We start from the raw sequence: 18,599 nt of genomic DNA on the forward strand, positions 1-18,599 counted from the left end.
TACAAATGTTAATTTTTTTTAGCTTTTGTATTTTTTGATGCTGAAATTAAGTTAAAATTTTGCTGCAGCTCCACTTTGAACACAAAGAAATCAGGTTTGAATAAATCTATTTCCGCCGTTCATTTCTTTATTATTTTACATCATGATTCCAGGAAGTAAACACATTTCATTAATTTAAACAACAAAGTTAAGATGAAACTGGAACAGCACAACTAAATATGTATATTGGTCACTTGATTCTGTTTATTAGTGGTTGGTATAAAAGTGTTTGTTTTTTTCTAAAAGCACAAACATTTGAAAATGTTTAATTCATGTGTGGGTTTTATTTTGAAAGCACTCCGGAAACACCGGAAAACGATCCTCAGTAAATCTGTGCCGAACTTTATTTTGAAAGCAATCCGGAAATACCGGAAAAGGATCAGGTGGAGGGCGGATTCAGCAAATCTTGGCCGAACTGAAGTCTGCGGAGGACAGGTACTGAACAGGTGTGAGCTGGGATTATATTGACTTATTTGTTTGTTAGTTTGTTTGTTAAACTGCAGCATTGACTCTTCAACGAGCGGGCGCGTGCCTAAACTGAACCTCCTTCAGTTTTTCTAGTCTAACAGACTAATTTGGGTTAAAGAGTGAAAACGCGGATGATGATGATCCATATACCTACCTGCAGTCACGTCATGATCTCAGGTGTTTGTGGATTTTCAAACAAACAGAAAAACGGATTTCTCCAGAACCATTTAAGGCAGATTTTGTACTACATGTGTCAGAAAATCAGTATCATCAGGGCCAGTCAGCCAGCCAGTCAGCCAGCCAGCCTGTCCTGTTCAACCTGTTTCCAAACAACAGACGTTTCTGCTGCACTAAAACTAAGATTCACCTGGAATTCAGTGATTTATTGTCTGTTGGTTGCAGTTTCTACATTTAAATTATGGGTTATCTCGGAAGCCTTTACTTTTTGCAAACATTTCTAACAAATCCAGGTTAACACAAACACAAATAAAACGAAGTCTTGCAGCATTTCTTTGTGTGTCGTTTTAATCCAAACACAGAATGAAAGAATCCAATTGGAATGAGTGGCATGTTGGAGGAACAGTGGAGCAGAATGCAGAGATGTTCATTTAGTTCAGGGCAGGAGCATCTTTTGACCCCTAGATGGCAGCATTGGGTAAGAGAGTGCTGACGTGAGCAGACCATTGACTGAGAACTGGACTGAACATGGTTTTCTTCCGGGTCAGTTGCTATATTTAGCAAAACGAACAATGACACGTTGGACCCAGACGACGTCAGTAGGCTGAATGGTAAATGGCAAATACTTCTATAGCGCTCTATTACCTTCTAGCCCTTGTGCTTTCCAAGGCACGTTAACGTTGTGAGTGGGGTCATCTGGACCCACTAGACAGTGCGCTGAACCCTTTTTCTTCAATGATTTGTGATCTTCACTGGTGTCCATGGATTACATGAAATCCTCTCCACCTTTGTCATGGTAAGGAGAACACGTCAATGTAAGGGGGGGGGGGGGGGTCATTTGGACCCCACAGGAAAGCACAAGGGTTAGAAGGCCCAAAGTATGTTACAGTCCCATTCACCTATGCACACACATTCACGCCCTGCTGTCAAATACTGGCGCCAACCCATAACCACCAGGAGCAATGTGGGGTTCAGTGTCTCGCCCAAGGACACCAAACCTGCGATTGTCCGATCCAAAGTAGGCACCTGTTTGGGCTGAATTTTGGGTATCAAAAGAGCAGCTATGAGGTAGATAAAGTTCTAGACAGGGAATTGAGTCTGTTTTAATTTTAGTTGTTTCTATCTTCGGTTGATTGTTGACCTTTTAATGTCCGACCTGCCGTCAGGTCTTCACCATGTGGGACATTACGCGGTTCTGTCTTTCTCCTCAGAGAGATGTGGTGGCTCCTGGGGGTGCTTGCTGGCTTGCTGGTTCTCTTCTGCTCCCTGGATGTGTGGTACTTCCTGCGGGTGGCGGCGGTGGCCGTGTGGGCCTGGTTCCAGCCCCCAGTGTGGGACGTCACAGCCGAGCAAGTCCTGAAGGGCAGGGTCACTCCCCACGACATCGACATGTGCCACATGAACAACGCCCGCTACCTGCGGGAATGCGACTTTGCCCGGATCGCTCTCTACGTTCGTAACGGCGTGTTCAAGGCCCTCCGAGCTCTCAAAGCTTCGATGGTGGTGGGCGCCACCACCATCCGGTACCGCAGAGCTCTGTGCATAGCGGAGGGCTACGAGCTGCGTAGTCGTATTGTGACCTGGGACGACAAAGCCTTTTTCCTGGAGCAACAGTTTGTGTCGTCCAAAGACGGGTTCGTGTGCGCCGTCATGTACTGCAAGCAGAGCGTGATCCGCAGTAGCCCGGACAAGATCATGCAGCATCTGTGCAAACGGAAGGTAAAGAGCAACCCCTGATGCTCATTTGACATTTGATCCAAGAAGTGTTACTTCAGGTCATCGAGTCCCACTGGATCTATTTCCCAGAGGTCTACTTCACTATGATGATGCCGGTTTTACCCAACCTAAAAAAAATACCTGTGTCGTTTTCTAGGACATAGTTTCTGCAGAGTGGCACGAGTTCATCAGAAACCCCAAACCCCCCTTCCCATCACCCAAATGGGAGCACTGTGTTTGCTTACAATCCCTCACACCCCCAACCTATCATTACCAGTGCAACAACAATATTGTAGCTATCCAGACGTCCAGTTTAGATCCAGATTCCAGCTCAGACCAGGAAAACAAAGACGTTCATGGATCTATTTGTCTATTTGGACGCATCAGAATGGAGCGGAGCAGGAAGCTTGTGACCCGTCCAGTGTATTTTCTACTTCACAAATATTATGTGATCCCTTTAGGAGTTAATCCTGACCAAGAAGAAGGCAGGGATCCCCAGTTTAGTTTAGTCTGTTTAATTAGTTCAGTTTAGAATTTTCCTATTCAATTCTATGTATTCATGATCCTTGTGATTTAATGTTTACTGTACAATTACCGGTACCAAGCCCATTGAGAAGACTGTTGTTGGGACTTTTGGCTAGATATGTAAAATTGAATTGAATGATGGTAATTCCTTCCATGGTAGTGGGTCTTTGACCTGTGCTTTGCTTCATGCAGGTGGAGTGTCCAGAGTTTCCAGAGGACCTGAAGCACTGGGTCAACTTCATATCTGCCAGCAGCCAGGCCCTCCGAGCGGAGAGTGGCCACGACGACAAAAACAAATGATCGGTCTTTAAGTCTTCAGGGAAAAACGTCTACCTTCTCCTCCGTAGGACTCGACTTTAACCACTGTGCCTCCATTTTGCACTGAAAGATAAGCTTTTCTTTGGTTCACAGGAGGAACTACAGATGTAGTAGTTTCAGAAAATGTTTCTAACTTTTTAAGTCCTCTTGAATCTGTTTCTTCATTTAGTTTGTTTACATCAATAAGAACAAGCCGTCTAACTCCAATCTCACGTGAATTCAGACCTATTTCCAACATGTAAACAGTATAAAGGAGGGTGACAATGTAAAATAAATGTTGAAAACAAGAGTAGCAATTGTAGAAAATGTAGTGGAATTGGTTTGCTGTCTAAAACTCGGCGTGTTTACTATTCACAACACCTAAAAATCCTGGACAACCACGCCCACTGCCTCTTTTTTTAGGTGTTTCAGTCATTCGCCTTTGCAGAATATGAGCTGTGCTGTGTTTTTGGACCCACTGAGTTGATCGAGTGAAGTGATCCGGGATTCTTGTCGTTTTATGCTGCTTCTATGACAGAATCATGGGAAATGTAGCTTAAACTGATGAGTGTAATTACATTTCTTATGCAGCTGTAGAATGTTTCCATCAACTAAGACTACTGAATCAGTAACTCTACTTTTAGTGTGGTTACTGTGGATGAGACTCATGATAAAGCTGCAGCAGATGTCTTCCTTTGCTGCGTCAAAGAGATCTGCTGTTTTTTTCTCTGTTTTTCCCGCAGGCTGGATGTCTTCTCTGCAGGATTTCTACATTGAAATAAGTGTTGAAAAACATAATAATCTGCTGCAACAAGTCCAACTACTCCTAAAGCCAATAAGTACATTTTGGGCATGTTGCACAAATGAAAATTGGTCTTGGAAAATGTGTGGAAAATGTTGTATGTGTATAAATTCAAAGCAAAACTCAAAGAACACGTAAATTAACGAAGGACATGAACTGTGCGTGATTATTGCGATGTTTATATGCAATTCATTAGAGCCTCAATTGCGTAATTTTACCATGGCATGTGCGCTAAGCGATAAAAGTTATACGTCTGTGGTACATGCAGATGCATGTTGATGATTTGCTGAAATTTTTTGCTACAGCTCTCCACAAATTAACCAAAATGCATAAAAAATTAGATCCGAAATTAGACCCGAAAAGCTTCACATCTAAACTGATCACAATTCTAACAAAAACACAAAGTGGTTTCCATTTCATTTTTAATTTAAACAGGATAAATAAAATCTGATAAATAGTTTTCAGGACATCAAACTGAATAACAGATGGAAAATAAATAAATAAACACACAAACTTCTGTCTTCAGACTGGATTTCCAGGTCAGTGCATTAACATGAAGAGCAATTTTCTTTTTAAATGTTTAAAACACATTACATTACTTTGGTCAAAAGATAAGTTCTGATAAGAAGAAGAAGGCTGCACAGTTTCAAATATTTTCCTTGAAAGCAGCATCTAAACATTCAGATTTTCTTGTGCGTTTCAGCTTTTCCAAAGCTCTCTGCAAACACCTTTTCAGTCCGTCCGTCAGAACTGGAACAACTCATGCATCTTCATCCACTGAAAAGCTGCAGCTCATTCCAACAACAAACCAAATACTCTGTAGATAAATGGACCCTTTAAAATTAAATATTCCCTTCCGGTTTCTTCCCAAAACAACAACTTGTGCAAAAAATACTGAAGGGAGAAATAAAACACATGTAAGTACAGTACAGACTCAGCATAACAATTCAAGCATTTCATTAAATTTAACTCTCTGTCTTTTTGTGGTAAAAATACACTTCTCTTTTATGGTAAACTACGAGAAACAGGCACAAAAATATTGTGATTGTTTTGAAACATGCACTAATGTCGGTGGAAGGGTCACTTTAGAGCTACATGCTGTTTTTGAAGAACCTTTTGCTAAATGAGAATATAAATCCATTCATTTCAAAAGTCTTCAAAGTCAACAGAAAAAAGAGAAATCTAGGATACAGGTTGACTTTTCTTTCTTTTAATTTCTGTTTTTAAACACCCTAAATCTCCGTGTTTAGCTGTCGTGATCATTTATAGACAAAACAGCAGGGTAGATCCAAATGAGATATGTGGAATGTTTAAAGGGCCTATACCATACAAAATCAACTTTTCTATGATGTTCATTCCTCACTATAAACAACCCCAAAGCGGTATTTCTGATCCATTCATGCATCTGAGTTTTTCTCTAAAAACCTGCTCTCTGAGCACCAGCCCCTCCAAACCCATGAAAATGAGCGGTTCCTTACATTGTGACATCACAAACGGAGGAACCGCCCCTTCCAGGAAGAGTCTGTCCTGCCAGCTCCGCCCCCCGGCCTAATACACACCCACTTTCTCCATGGAGCTAGCGGTGATCGGCTAAACGCTTTCAGTTTATGTGTACAATCTGCACATCCATCTTTGCAAAAGTTCGGACGTTGTTTGTTTTCGTGGGAGAACCACAGACACGCTGCCGAGGCCGACTCTACGTTGAGGTCATGAAATGGGCGGCACCTACATGGTGCGAAAGGCGGAGCCTCAGAGATCGAGTTGTCTTACTTCCAGTTAGGGAAATGAACTGCAAAAATAACTCATACATCATAAAACAAATGGTTCTTTAGTGTGCCAAAGGTAATATATGATCATAAATATGGATATAGTTTACTTTGAAAGGCTTAAGGAAGCATGATATAGGCCCTTTAATCTTTCTAATCGGTTTCTGAGTATTCTAAAGACGTGTGGACACTGGCGGATGTGGTGTGGCGGTGTGCTTCACTTGTTCTTGTTGTCCAGCCCGCTCTCGGCTCTCAGGGCCTGACTGCTGGCGGTGATGAAGCTGATCCAATGTTTCAGCTCCTCTGGAAACTCGGGGCACTCGATCTGCGCACAAAGACAAAAAACGGTTTCTCAGTTAAAGACGCACTCCACCAGTTTTGGAGCTATTTTAAAAATGTTTTTGTTTTTTACTGTGATGAAGCCGTTTTTAGACTAAAACAAAAAACCTGTGTCGTTTTCTTGGAACGTAATTTCTGCATTAGTTCGTTTGAAAGTCCCCTTTGATTTTGGGCGGGACCCTTGGCGCAGAGAGACTCTCCCTTCTCTTCCCATCATCCAACATTTGAGCTTTCTGTTTACACGCTCCCCTGCTAGCTTACAGCCCCTCAGAACTCCTAGCTAACATTTACGATGCAACAATTTTAGCTATCCAGTCGTACAGTTTAGATCCAGATTCCACCTCAGGCGAGGAAAACAAAGACATTAATGGATCTATTTGTCTGCAGGTGGATGCATCAGAACGGGGCGGAGCCTGGGACTCGTGGCCCCGCCCAGCGTATTTTCTATATCGCAAATACAATATTTTTCAAACTGCATTATTTCATCTGTTCCTGACATTTGAATACAGAATTACTCAGAAATGCTTTTATTAAGCTTAATTTTCTTTATAAATATCCTAGAACATGTTAAAAACTAAAAACAACATTTTCATCAGAGTGGGACTTTACAAAGTTATTTTAATTAACGCAAATACAACAAATAGATGTTCGTATGACTCACAAAACAAACTATTTTGGGAATCTCAATGAAAAGATCTCCATATTGTTTATGAATAGCAGACAATTATTTGTCAGAAAACTACTTTGTAAAGCCAAAAACTGTAATACTATTTCAAAAGGAAATTCAGTGAGGTTTTTTTAATAGAGTTTCAAGTAAAAGAAAAAACTATATATATTTTTTTCTAATTGAACTTGAAGATTTGTTCCCCAATACTGCAAACACAACTGACCTTTGCTTGGCAGACAAACTCAATGATCCTCTCTGGGCTGCAGCGCACCACATTCTGCCTGCAAAGCATGACCGCTGACACAAAGCCATCCTTCTTGGACACGAAACGCTGCTCCAGGTAAAACGCTTTCTCATCCCATCCCAGCACTTTGGTCCGAATCTCAAAAGGCTCTCTAAAATCCAAAGAGCGCCGGTACCGGATGGTGGAGGCCCCCACCACCATTCTGGCCCCCAGCTTGCACGAGGCCATGAACAGCCCGTTTCTCATGTAGTGGTGGAAGCGAGCAAAGTCACATTCCCTTAAATATCTGGAGTTGTTCATGTGGCCCAAGTAGTCCAGGTCGTGCAGGAGGACCATGCCATCGAAGCGCTGCTCGGCTAGAATGTCCCTGATTCTGGGCTGGAACCAGGCCTGGAAAAACACCAGGGCCCCCCGCAGGAAGTACCACACATCTAGGTTGCAGAAGAGCAACAGGAGGGCGCTCAGCACCAGCAGCAGCAGCATCGCTCTGGAACAGACATGCAAAGCGATAAATGAACACTTCCCAGCCTTATACACACATATCTACATGTCATAACACCATACACACACGAGCTTTTGTCAGGCTGTTGACTATTTCTTTCACAAAGAGAAGAACCACACAGGAAATGAGAAATTCTATTAGACTTCTGCAGAAGGAGAAGCCCGTCTGTCACAGCGCAAACTGCAACAGAGGAGTTCTGTCTTCCTGTTTTTATTGTAGGCTGGGCTTGATTACACGAAAGTGGGTCATTCAATTGGGCAGAACAGGAACATCATGTCTGGTAAAATCACCACTTTGCACATCAGTGTTTTTCTCACTGAAAGACAGAACTGAGACACAATCCTTTTAGGGTGAGAACAGCGTGGGATCAAATGATAACTCAACACTTTCAGCACAGCTGCTCCTCTTTTGAGGAATCAACCGGATGGAGTCTGACTCTAGTGGACTAGGAAGTGGACTAGGCTTACAGCTGAGGTCAGTCTGGGTGACCCAGAGCCACGTCTTTAATGATGCTGCTATTTAAGCTGCTGGGGGGTCATTTTAGGATCGTCTTCCTCACTGTACATCAGTTCTCCGTCTTTCACTCCTCGTGTTGTTACGACTCTGAAGTTGGCTTCCTGTTCACAGCTTCTGGACTGCTGGACCTGGACTGCTCAAATCAGGATTCAGTTTTGCATCATATAGTAAAGAATAAATTAAACACAGCCTCTGATTTGTTAAAATTACAAATAGAATGATTTTATGTAGTTGATGCATTTAAAATTATAGATATACTTTTTGTGCTTCAGTCTGCCCATTGTGGGGTGAGCTGTATTGTAGGCAGACGACACAAATTCACAATATGGGAGGCAACAGAAGTTCCAAACAACAAATATTTATTTTTTAATCCTGGTTTGAGCAGTCCAGGGGGGTATTCTAGAAGGCAGGTTTAAACTAGCCTGACTTTAATCCTGAACTCTGGCTGAAATCCACCTGAATTTGCTTACTCTGGGTATGTCGGTTCCAACAGACCGGACATGAGTTGGCGTATTTACGCTCGACTTGGTAACCCTGGGTTAATGCGGGTGCACAGCAAGTACATACCAATGTCACCATGGAAACGAGTGGAGAACAAAAGAGAGCGCTATACTTCAGTGAGACGGAGTCTGAGATTTTATTGACGGCGTATGAAGATTATACGCCCATCAAAAAAGTAATATGGCTGCATCATCAAAAGAAAGAGTTTCTGCTTGGAGAAAAAGAACGGACAAAGTAAACGCACAAATTTCTGATCTTATTTTCATTGTGACGCATATATATATTTAACTTATCCAATTTTGCCAACTTAAATGAAATACTTCTATTGGTAACAAGTAATTGAGTTAAATTTATTCAACTTAATTTCTTACGTCTATAAAACTTCATTAGTGTTTATACAACTCAAATTTACATATTTTTCTAACTAAATGTCATTACTCCAATTCAATTAATCTTTTTTTCATCTTAATTAATTATAATTCTTGAACTCTCAAATGTCTAAGTTTGAGCTGGCAGATATTCTCATTTTTATAACAATGAAAAGGAAGAAACAATATTCACAGAAGATTCACATTCATTTACCAGTTTTGTCATTACATCACTTGACAGTAGGGGTGCTATATAAACTCATCATCTTCTCCCTCCCTCCCTCTCACTCATGGTGCAGAGACTTAAGCATAGTAGGAAAAAATTACTCGGTAAAACACAGTAAAACAGCTAAACGACTAAACACATTTGGTCAAAAACCCACACTTAAACCCAAATCCGTCCAGACACGCAAAGGGAATGGTATCCCACAATCCCTTGCGGTGCCGATCTAACAGCAGCACCAAAGTTACACCTACTTAATTGAATTAATTTGAATGAAAGTAAAATAACTGTCTGAAAACTATGTGTTATTTTTTAAGCTGACTTAACTAAAAAAATGATTTATCTTAACTGAAGCAAATAATTAAGTTAGATCAAAGTAAAAGAGTTTATTTTTCCAACATCCATACGTGGTCTTATCACCCTCTCATGGTGGAAAAAGTATTATCTGAGCTTCTTCATCCACTAAATCATCTTCAAATGGACACGCCATGCTGCTTCACCTCTCTGAAAACAAACTAACCTTCAACTAAACCTGCTCCAAACCAGGTTATGTTCAGAGCATGAGTTGCTAAGGCAACTTGACCTACCCTGAGACATACCTCCATTTCTGGAACCGAAAGCTTAGGTTATTAACTTCCTTAGCCTCAAACTTACCAAGGGAGCTAGCCTAAACCTGCTTTCTGGAATACCCCCCAGGTCCAGCGGTTTTTTAATAGGACCCGGTCTGATGTGGACTCAGTGCGTAAAATGCGATGAACTGATCCAATTTCACATTTTCAGATGGTGTCACTAATCAGAGGCTGCATTTAATGTATTCTTTACTATCTAAATCATAATTTAATCCTGGTTTGAGCAGTAAGTCTTGTGGTTTTGAACAGGACCTGGTCCTAGGTGGTCTTAGTGTGAAAAATGCAGTGGGATGGACCTTTGGCGCCCTCGCCAATCAGAAGCTGTGAACAGGAAGCCCACTTTAGTGTCGACATGTTGTTTTAACAGATACTAATGTGCATATGTCTTGTGTAATAACTGCTATTTTCTGTCTCTTTCCTGTCCTCAGACCCATAAACAGTCATGGGTGAGTCATGAGTCTGTTTCTGCTGCAGCTTTTCCTCATTTTCTAACATTTTAGAAGAAATTTTGTGATGTAACATCTTTGTAGTTTGAGCTATTTTTTTTAAATACATTAAAGGATATTTGCCTTTATTGAAATCAGGTTGATTTAAAACCTACAAATCTAATTAATGAAGTCAATATTTTTAGCTTTCTCTGCAGGTCTGGTTAAATTTGAGCTTTATTAATACACTAAATGTAATGTTGGAAGAAGGCCTGCGCTTTGACCTTAGCTATGACACAGCAGTTTTATTTAAGAATCGTTCTCCGTCATTTCTGACTATTAGATCCAGCGTTAAGCCCGTTATGAGCCCTTCAACCTTGAGAGGACTGGGAGGCCAAAGCCGGCCCGCACAGATGAATTTATGCTAGCTAAACAAGTGCGTGAAGCTGCGGTCGGCCTTCAGGATGAGCGATGCAAAAAAAAGAAAACCGGCAACTTTTCCAAATCCCAAACGCAAATAACAGACATTAAAAAGGAAAAAAGACGGAAGCGTTTTTATAATTCAGCAAGACTCACCGTTCAAGCCGAATAAAGTTGTGCTAAAGCATAAGATGGAACTTCAAGAAACCGGTAAAATCCATGTAGATGACTTCCTGGTGCGTGACGACGTACGATTTCATTGGTCAGCTCGTTGGCATGGTTACTTGGAGTTTTCGCAGGACGAGACGTCACTGCTTTTGTGTTTGTCTATGGCAGCTGGGGACGGCTGTTGCGTCTGTCGTGTAAACACGGACGTTTCACGATCATATCAGTGTTTTCCTGCTTATTGCCGATGCTGTACACACCTGAATACCGATTCTAGAGGAGAAAAAAAGGTTTTATAGTAAGAAGAAAATGTTTTTGAAGGATAATTTTGATTTGATTTGAAATGGTTTATTTCAAGCAATCAAATAGAAATGATACACAAGAACAATATAATCATCAGTTATACATTCATACAGTAACTAATCAAACTTAGGATAATTAGACATAATTAATAAATATTGCTTGAAAGGGAGTGGAAAGAAGCGAACTTATATAATCCCACCCCGTTATACTATAACCATTTTATTACATGATTTATCAATATCCGGTTCCTAGGTTTTATCAGACAGAATTAATAATCATAAGGTATCAATAAAGCACATGACAAAGATGAATTACTTAAGTACTACGTCAAAAATAACTATTTTAGAAATCAACATGGCAAATGCAGCATCTGAAATATATGCACATTATGTTACTTTTAAAAGGCATGCTTTAAAACATAATACTATATCAGTAAAATAGACACAACACTGTTTCAGGAATTTTCATAGCAAAAATTTCATCAAGTATCAAAAGTTAAAAACATGTGCAAAGTTATGCTACATTAGGAAAGATTTTTGAATCAATTTATCAATTTTAGGAGCTAGTGAAGTACTATCATCAAAAGTCAATCAATTTAACAATTTTCAAAGGTGATTAATCATTTGTTTTACTCTTTTTTTATTTTTTTTTTGTATTTTTTTTTTATATAATAAAGTAATGCTGTGGGGGAAAAATAAAAAGGGTCCATAAACTGTCGAATTGTCCAAGGTTGGCATTTCTTCTTCTACTGATAACAGCCGATTTTCTTGGTTTAAACAGTTAATAGTTTTCTTCCATGTTATGTCTGCAGACATTAGATTCAGGTCCATATCCTTCTTCAGCTGATATCAGCTGCGGTGAAAGTTGAGGTCAAGTTGTCTGCATGTCAGAACTCTGCTGTTATTCAGGTTACGTCAGACATACAGAGAAAGTGATGATTCCAGGTGTCATATTTCTTGAAATTATTTGGCTCTTTGATTTATTACTCCACGTTGTTTCAGACAACCGTAATCAAGCACTTCTCAAAGTCCTTCATGGTGTTCACGACCAGAACCTTGGACCGGTCCTCTGGACCGAGCGGTTTGACGTAAATCTTGCAGCCTTTAACCTAAGTGTTCTCAATCTGCTTACGCTTCCTGAGAAGCCGTGCATGTTTTGAGATTTCAGCATTCCTTCTGGTCAGATGGTCGTTCAGATAAACAGCCGAACCTTTCAGTTGTTTCCTTTGGTTCATCAAAGCTAGCTTGTGTTTGTGATTCACAAACCTGATGAGGATCGCTGGTTTATCCGTCTCCTTTCTCCTGGGGAGCAGGTGGCAGGTCTCGATGGTATTGAGATCCAGGGAAATCCCTTTAGATGTGAGAAATGAAAGTATTTGCTGTTCCAGCGATAAGACTTCAAAAACATGTTCTTTTATCAACTAAAATCAGATGAACAGATAACTTATGCGTATTTAATTTGTCTGTCTGAAAAATGATTGTTCTGCTCATTTTTAGCAACCAGAGTAGCCTAATACCCGTTAACAAGGTCTATCAGTGTTAGTTTGATTTGTTTTATTTTACAAAGGCTTTAGAACTTCTTTTAGGATTTTCTGGTTTCTTTTTTGTTACTTTTTCTTTCTTACTGTTTTTACTGTTGTGACTGATTTAGAGTTCTTCACAAAGAGACACCGTATTTTTCATTGAAAACCCAAATGTTATCATTTGGGCTAGTGTGTTAAAGTAAATGATGGATCAGGAAAATATACTGAACATTTATTCTCATTCTTTAAATTACATTTTTAGGAATTGGTTGTGGAAAACTAACCCAGACAAGTGAATATGCTTATTTATTTTATTGTTATCATTATTTAAAGTAGTGATTATTCTGCTTTTGTAAAGTTTGGCAGCTTAATAATTATAAATATATAAATCAAAACAAACTAACAAAAATCATCAAAAGAGCTTCTGCCTTTAGCAAGCATTTATTGCACTTTTTTTTTTACACTGAAATAAAAACAACATTATTTTGAAAGTCCGTTCTTCCTGTTTCCGATTACGCCATCCTAGATGGCTCCTCCCCTTCGTCTCTTGTAAACAGAGCTGCTGTCCGTTGTTTTTGTCAGCACTTGCTGCTCTTCTTCAAAGATGGCTCAGGCGGGGGTTATTCTGGACCTGGACCACTTTAACTGCTCCGTGTGTCTGGACGTGCTGAAGAGTCCGGTCACGATCCCGTGCGGACACAGCTACTGCCACAACTGCATCCAGAACTACTGGGACCAGGACGACTACCTCGGGGTGTTCGCCTGCCCGCAGTGCCGGCAGACCTTCAACCCGAGGCCGGCGCTGGCTCGGAGCACCATGCTGGCCGACGTGGTGGAGAAGTTCAAGGAGACGCGGGTCCGGGAGACGTCTCCGCCGGCGGCCGAGCGCGGCCTCGCGGGCGCCGACGACGTGGAGTGCGACGTGTGCGCGGTCCGGAAGAACCGGGCGGTGAAGTCGTGCCTGGTGTGTTTGGCCTCCTACTGCGACGCCCACGTCCAGCCCCACTACGAGTCCGCCGCCTTCAAGAAGCACAGGCTGGTGTCGGCCTCCAAGCACCTGCGGGAGACCATCTGCCCCGTGCACGACAAGCTGCTGGAGGTGTACTGCCGCACCGACCGCCGCTGCATCTGCTACCTGTGTCTGACGGACGAGCACAAAGGCCACGACACCGCGCTGGCGGACGCAGAGATCCAGCAGATCCAGGTGATCCCAGCAGATTACAGGCTATGAAACCCGAACCAGCCAGCCAGCAGATCATTTGACATCCCCCCTAACAAAATCTGTAAAGATAAAGAAGATATAAAGTCCAATACAGTTGCCTTCCTTTACCTTTGTTCCAAAACACACACCGTAGAAAATAAATTAGTAATCTGCTGCAGTGTCCAGATGTTGCTTGGAGGTTAAAATGTACAGGATTTTAACATGGGATCCTTTATTCCAGTGTTGTTATGATGTTTACACAAAAAGATAAGGGCACAGCGGAGCAGGTTTGAGTCAGAACAGTGGAAAATGTCATGTTTGTTGAGCCTTTTTACATCTACATAAACATCCTTCAGGCTACCAGAGAGAGAAAAAAATCTCTGAAGTTAAAACTTTTTTTATTTTTATTTAATCCACCAAAAACTACAATTCCCAGAGCCCCACAGTTGGTGACATTAAAAAGCCCCCAAATGCCCTCTGTAGATACCAAAAGGAGGTCATTCAGTCTGCAGTGTCAGCCTTAGAAATGTCCTCTGAAGGACAGAAATATACGTTTTTGTAGTTACGTGGTTTTAAATGTAACATATTCGTAGTTGAAACTAGTAAATAAACGGAATAATAGTCAGTAGCTAGTAGAAGTTGGTTTTGCAGCTCCTTCCAGGTTTTAGTCTGAAAGCCCCAAATGACTCTTATTGTGAAAGGCTGCAGACTCCTGACCTCCTCTATGACAAAAAGTTTCTGAATTGAGCTCCTTCCATCCAACCAACCATGCATGCATGAATAGATCCTTCCTTATCCACCTATCTCTCCATCCATCCATCCATATTCACAATCCGCTGGATCTCTTTCAGTGTCAGTGCTGCTGGAGCCAATCCCTACTTCTGTCGGGTGAAGCCAGGATTGATTTGATTTCTCGAGTTTTATTGAAAAACTGTTTAGTTTAGTCAATTAAAACCACGGTTTGTTCAACGCAGAAAAGAAACTGTTTTGTAATACATTTTATTACCTAATGACACTGAGGTGTACTTCTGGTTTTTAAGCAAGAACATTTTATTTGTGGTTTCATCAGATGTTGCTTCTTGCAGCCCAAAATATTTGAACTTTTACCAAATATTTAAATTTGTAAATCTGTTTATTTTATAACAGACAAACCATGTTTAGATGGAAAAATGGACTCCATTTCATGCTGCTGCCCATTGTTCAAACAATCAGGTTTCTGTTCACGTTGACCTGATTTTTCTGCAGTAAATGCTGCTTTTCTTGGTAATATTGTTGATGTTACACTAGAGGGAGCTGGATGACATGAAGCAGAGTTCCCACATGAGGATTCAGCAAAGAGAAAAGGCCGTTCAGGAGCTCAAAGAAGCTATTTTATCTCTCACTGTAAGTATGTGTCATTCACGGACACTGAAAACAGACACGCCGTTTCCGTCCTCACGCCCCTCCCTGCCGTCCCACCAGCGTTCGGCTCGGGCGGCGGCCGAGGAGAGCGACTACGTCTTCACCGAGCTCATCCGTTCAGTCGAGCTGAAGCGCTTCGAGGTCCGGGAGCTGATCAAGGCGCAGGAGAAGACCGCCGTCAGCGAGGCCGAGCAGCTGCTGGACAAAATCCAGAAGGACATCGCAGAGCTGACCGCCAATCAGGCAAAGCTTGACCAGCTGTGCCAGACAGAGGAGCCCGTCCGCTTCCTCCAGGTAAAGCCCTGAGAGACCTTTGTCTGCGGATTCAGCAGCATATGGCCCAACGCCCGCCCTCTCTCTGTATTTTGTGCTCAGATCTATCAGTCTCTTCCCGCACCACCTGTGCTGTCAGCCTCACCTTCACCCTCCACCGACCCCAGCCTCTCCTTCGGCCCCATGATGACGGCTTTGTCGGATTTCAAAGGACTCATGCAGGAGGTGTGTCAGGGCGGATTTGTCAGCATCTACGAGAGAGGTGGGGGCCTTCGCCGTTCGTAGCGGTCATGCATATTCCCGTTTCACCTCATTGGACTTTCCTGTCCTCTGCAGTGAGAGATGTGACGATAGTAGGTTCTGAGAATCCTCCAGCTCAGAGTGACACGGCCGTCACTGGTCCGTCCAGATCAGCTGCACAGCCAGAAGCGTCTGCAGGTGAGGGATGATCCCTGTGTCTAAAGTCAACGTGAAGACGTCTGTTCACCGGAGTCATGAGGAGACTCCACATCTCTGCAGCCCTTTTTTAGTTTACCATCAAGGAGAGAGACATTCAAAATCTCAAAATAAATGTTTTTATGAAAAACTTATCTCTAAAAGAGTTAATCTGCTGATGTAAATGGACCAAAACAACAAATTAAAACCCAAACAGGTCCTTTCAATCACTTAAATGTTGCCTAAACTTTGTCCAGCGACGAGTGAAAAGGGATGGTTTGCTGCACTTTAGTGTGTAAATATTGTAAGAAAAAAGTAAAAACCCCAAAAAGATTTCTACAGAAATGTCTTTAATGCCCAGTGAAACAAACGGCATCTGTTATGATCTAAATAAACTAATAAAAACTACAGCAATACGAGGAAGATTTTATTTCTCTCAAACAGTTTTGAATTTCACTGAATATTCAGTGAAGTAGACGGGAAATAAACATTGGGTAGAATTTGTAGGAATTATGAGCCTGAATGGTGATCCTCTTTGAGTTCTGGGCCCATTTACTTTACTATAGAAAGAAATCAAATTAAAAATAGAAATGGGTTTTTTTATTTCAATTTTTTTTTTACATTGGTTCTTTGTTTCTATTTTTACAAACTTTAAGTTTATATATATACCACATTTAAAACTTTTATTATTAACTTTTAATCATTAAAACTTGGGTTATATTGCCTTTAATTGTAGTCTAAATTAAATTGAATTGGCAGGATTCTTTAAAATTGTATTATATTACATCATAATCAATATTTAGGCTGAATTTATCTGAACAAACCTAAAAAACACCTTTTTTCATTAGTCCTCACATTTAGTAATTATTAAAGTCCCACTCTGATCGTTTTTTGATCAAAACTGTTTTGCAAAGGTCTTTTTTTTTTAGTATTTTCTGTCTCATTTTCTAGGACATAGTTTCTGCAGAGCGGCAGGGGTTCATTAGATATTCACCTCTGAGATGTGGGCGGGATCATTGGCACAAAGCAAACCCCCTCACTTCCCGTCATCCATCTGTTTACACTCTCTCCTAGTGGCCCACAGCCCCTCACACCCCCAAACCTGACATCAGCGGAGGAACCAAAATGGCAGCAGCATCAGGGCCGTCCAGATGTACAGTTTAGATCCAGATTCCAGGGAGCTTTTGCCCCCCCCCAGCGTATTTTCTATGTCACAAATGCAATCTTTTTCAAATGGCATTTTTCTTCTGTTCGTATGATTTGAATAAAGAAATACTCGGAAATGTAATCTTGAACTTATTTTTTATGTCCTCCATCATGAGAAAAACTCCAGAGGAACATGTTAAAACCCCCATTTTCATCAGAGGGGGTCTGTAACCCTTGTTGTATCCTAGGCACGTTAACATTGGGAGTTGGGTCATCTAGACCCACTAGACAGTGCTCTGAACCTTTTTTCTTCAATGATTTGTGATCTTCACTGGTGTCCATGGATTACATGAAATCTTTCCACCTTTATCCACCTTTGTCATGGTAGGGAGAACACGTCAATGGAAGGGTGGGGGGTCATCTAAGATAGCAAAAGGGTTAAAGAGATGAAATTAAATCCCCAAATATAAAACACTGTCATAACAAAAACACAAGTATGAAGAGGTAAACCTGCAAAAGTCCTAATTGGGTTAAAAATGTTTTTTTTGTGACAAATGCCACGTCTGTTTCCACCCTCAACCCTTTTCTCTTCACAGGAAACTCTTGACTCGGCGTGTTTGTTTACGCCGCGGTTTGCTGACGCTGCTCAGGAGCTGCTGTCTGTCGGTTTGGAGCGTGAGAATCCGCAGTAACCGTGTTTCTCTTTGCAGTCGCAGCGGCTCCTCTGGTTCTGAATCAAACCTCTACGAACAACCTCAATCCCTTCCTTCCTCCTGGATCAGCCAGACCCATATTTGCCTTCTCGCCGTTCGGTAAATGCAGCCATCACAGCACGGACACATCGTTTTAGCCATCTCAATCAGAAAATCTTAAAATAAAAGTCAGCATTTTCTCAGATTTTAGATGAAACTGGAACATCAAGTCAAATCTGACATTAAAGTTGGACTGTAGAAAGCAGCTTCTTTATCCTCATAACAAAGAAAATGTTTTGTTTAGCAAACACAGCGGGTGCATGGAAAGTCTCCCCTCACAAACCGCTCTGAGCGTCACCTGACTCTGAGGAGGGTAAATCTCTGGCTTTTCTGTTTCCTCAGGCACCAAACTCCCCTCTGGAACCAGACAACGACACATCCGACGGCCTCACTTCAGGAGGAGATAGACGGCCTCAACCATCAATGCACAGCTCTGCCACTTGAGCTGAAACTCCTAAATGATTGATTCTTTGGAGGTTTTGTGAATGGAAACTCACTCAGAATGACTGAAAATCCAGGCAGGACTTGTATATGACAGTATTCACATCATCTTGTAGCATTACATTTTACTTTTCATAGTTTTATAAGTCTTTTTGGACTTTTAATCCACACCATAAGCAGTTATTTTGCCCTTTACGGCATGTCATAACTTTGTAACTCTCCAATAAAAAAAAGCGGACGGACGCTCCTGTGGTCGTTTTTAACTTCCCTGTGCAAATGCAGACACCGAGGGAGGGTGTTAGACTCCCCACTCAGATCCTTTCCTGTAAATGCCGA

The 18,599-nt window shown here is 41.5% G+C and overlaps 3 protein-coding genes across 7 annotated transcripts; 2 read left to right on the forward strand and 1 right to left on the reverse strand.

Moving 5' to 3' along the window:
- Positions 1–285: 285 nt before the first annotated feature.
- LOC101162480 (protein THEM6-like) lies at positions 286–4,174 on the forward strand. Of its 4 annotated transcripts, none has more exons than XM_004079433.5 (3): positions 286–485; positions 1,896–2,403; positions 3,118–4,174. In XM_004079433.5, exons 1-3 carry the CDS (start codon positions 301–303, stop codon positions 3,223–3,225), a joined length of 801 nt encoding a protein of 266 aa, XP_004079481.2. In that variant the 5' UTR covers positions 286–300; the 3' UTR covers positions 3,226–4,174. The 4 variants fall into 4 exon arrangements, with proteins under 4 accessions (XP_004079481.2, XP_011485342.1, XP_020566856.1 ...); XM_011487040.4 differs by having other exon boundaries at positions 335–474; XM_020711197.3 differs by lacking the exon at positions 286–485 and adding an exon at positions 1,188–1,295.
- A 255-nt stretch (positions 4,175–4,429) lies between these two features.
- On the reverse strand, positions 4,430–10,920 carry LOC101162713 (protein THEM6). Its single transcript, XM_004079434.5, has 3 exons — positions 10,781–10,920; positions 7,020–7,527; positions 4,430–6,115 (listed from the first exon to the last, which is right to left on the reverse strand). Exons 2-3 carry the CDS (start codon positions 7,521–7,523, stop codon positions 6,008–6,010), a joined length of 612 nt encoding a protein of 203 aa, XP_004079482.1. The 5' UTR covers positions 7,524–7,527; positions 10,781–10,920; the 3' UTR covers positions 4,430–6,007.
- Positions 10,921–13,117: 2,197 nt separating this feature from the next.
- Positions 13,118–18,506, forward strand: ftr67 (finTRIM family, member 67). Of its 2 annotated transcripts, XM_011487042.4 has the most exons (7): positions 13,118–13,818; positions 15,103–15,198; positions 15,277–15,510; positions 15,592–15,751; positions 15,826–15,927; positions 17,781–17,882; positions 18,165–18,506. In XM_011487042.4, the coding sequence occupies exons 1-7, from the start codon at positions 13,219–13,221 to the stop codon at positions 18,227–18,229; spliced, it is 1,359 nt and encodes a 452-aa protein (XP_011485344.1). In that variant the 5' UTR covers positions 13,118–13,218; the 3' UTR covers positions 18,230–18,506. The 2 variants fall into 2 exon arrangements, with proteins under 2 accessions (XP_011485344.1, XP_023820801.1); XM_023965033.2 differs by lacking the exons at positions 17,781–17,882; positions 18,165–18,506 and adding an exon at positions 16,876–17,048 and having other exon boundaries at positions 13,123–13,818.
- The last annotated feature ends 93 nt before the right edge of the window (positions 18,507–18,599 follow it).

The sequence above is a fragment of the Oryzias latipes genome, chromosome 17 (genome assembly GCF_053564925.1).
Source record: "Oryzias latipes strain Hd-rR chromosome 17, Olatipes_Hd-rR_3.1".
NCBI lineage: Eukaryota > Metazoa > Chordata > Actinopteri > Beloniformes > Adrianichthyidae > Oryzias > Oryzias latipes.

What these genes read in the sequence shown, in the direction of transcription:
- ftr67 (XM_011487042.4), top strand. Translation starts at nt 13,219, where the DNA reads ATGGCTCAGGCGGGGGTTATTCTGGACCTGGACCACTTTAACTGCTCC. An exon ending in CAGAGATCCAGCAGATCCAG is followed by an intron (nt 13,819 to 15,102) that starts GTGATCCCAGCA and finishes ATGTTACACTAG; the next exon opens with AGGGAGCTGGATGACATGAA. An exon ending in ATTTGCCTTCTCGCCGTTCG is followed by an intron (nt 17,883 to 18,164) that starts GTAAATGCAGCC and finishes CTGTTTCCTCAG; the next exon opens with GCACCAAACTCCCCTCTGGA.
- LOC101162713 (XM_004079434.5), bottom strand. Translation starts at nt 7,523, where the DNA reads ATGCTGCTGCTGCTGGTGCTGAGCGCCCTCCTGTTGCTCTTCTGCAAC. An exon ending in AGTTTGTCTGCCAAGCAAAG is followed by an intron (nt 6,116 to 7,019) that starts GTCAGTTGTGTT and finishes CTTTGTGCGCAG; the next exon opens with ATCGAGTGCCCCGAGTTTCC.
- LOC101162480 (XM_004079433.5), top strand. Translation starts at nt 301, where the DNA reads ATGTTTAATTCATGTGTGGGTTTTATTTTGAAAGCACTCCGGAAACAC. An exon ending in GGAGGACAGGTACTGAACAG is followed by an intron (nt 486 to 1,895) that starts GTGTGAGCTGGG and finishes CTTTCTCCTCAG; the next exon opens with AGAGATGTGGTGGCTCCTGG. An exon ending in AGCATCTGTGCAAACGGAAG is followed by an intron (nt 2,404 to 3,117) that starts GTAAAGAGCAAC and finishes TGCTTCATGCAG; the next exon opens with GTGGAGTGTCCAGAGTTTCC.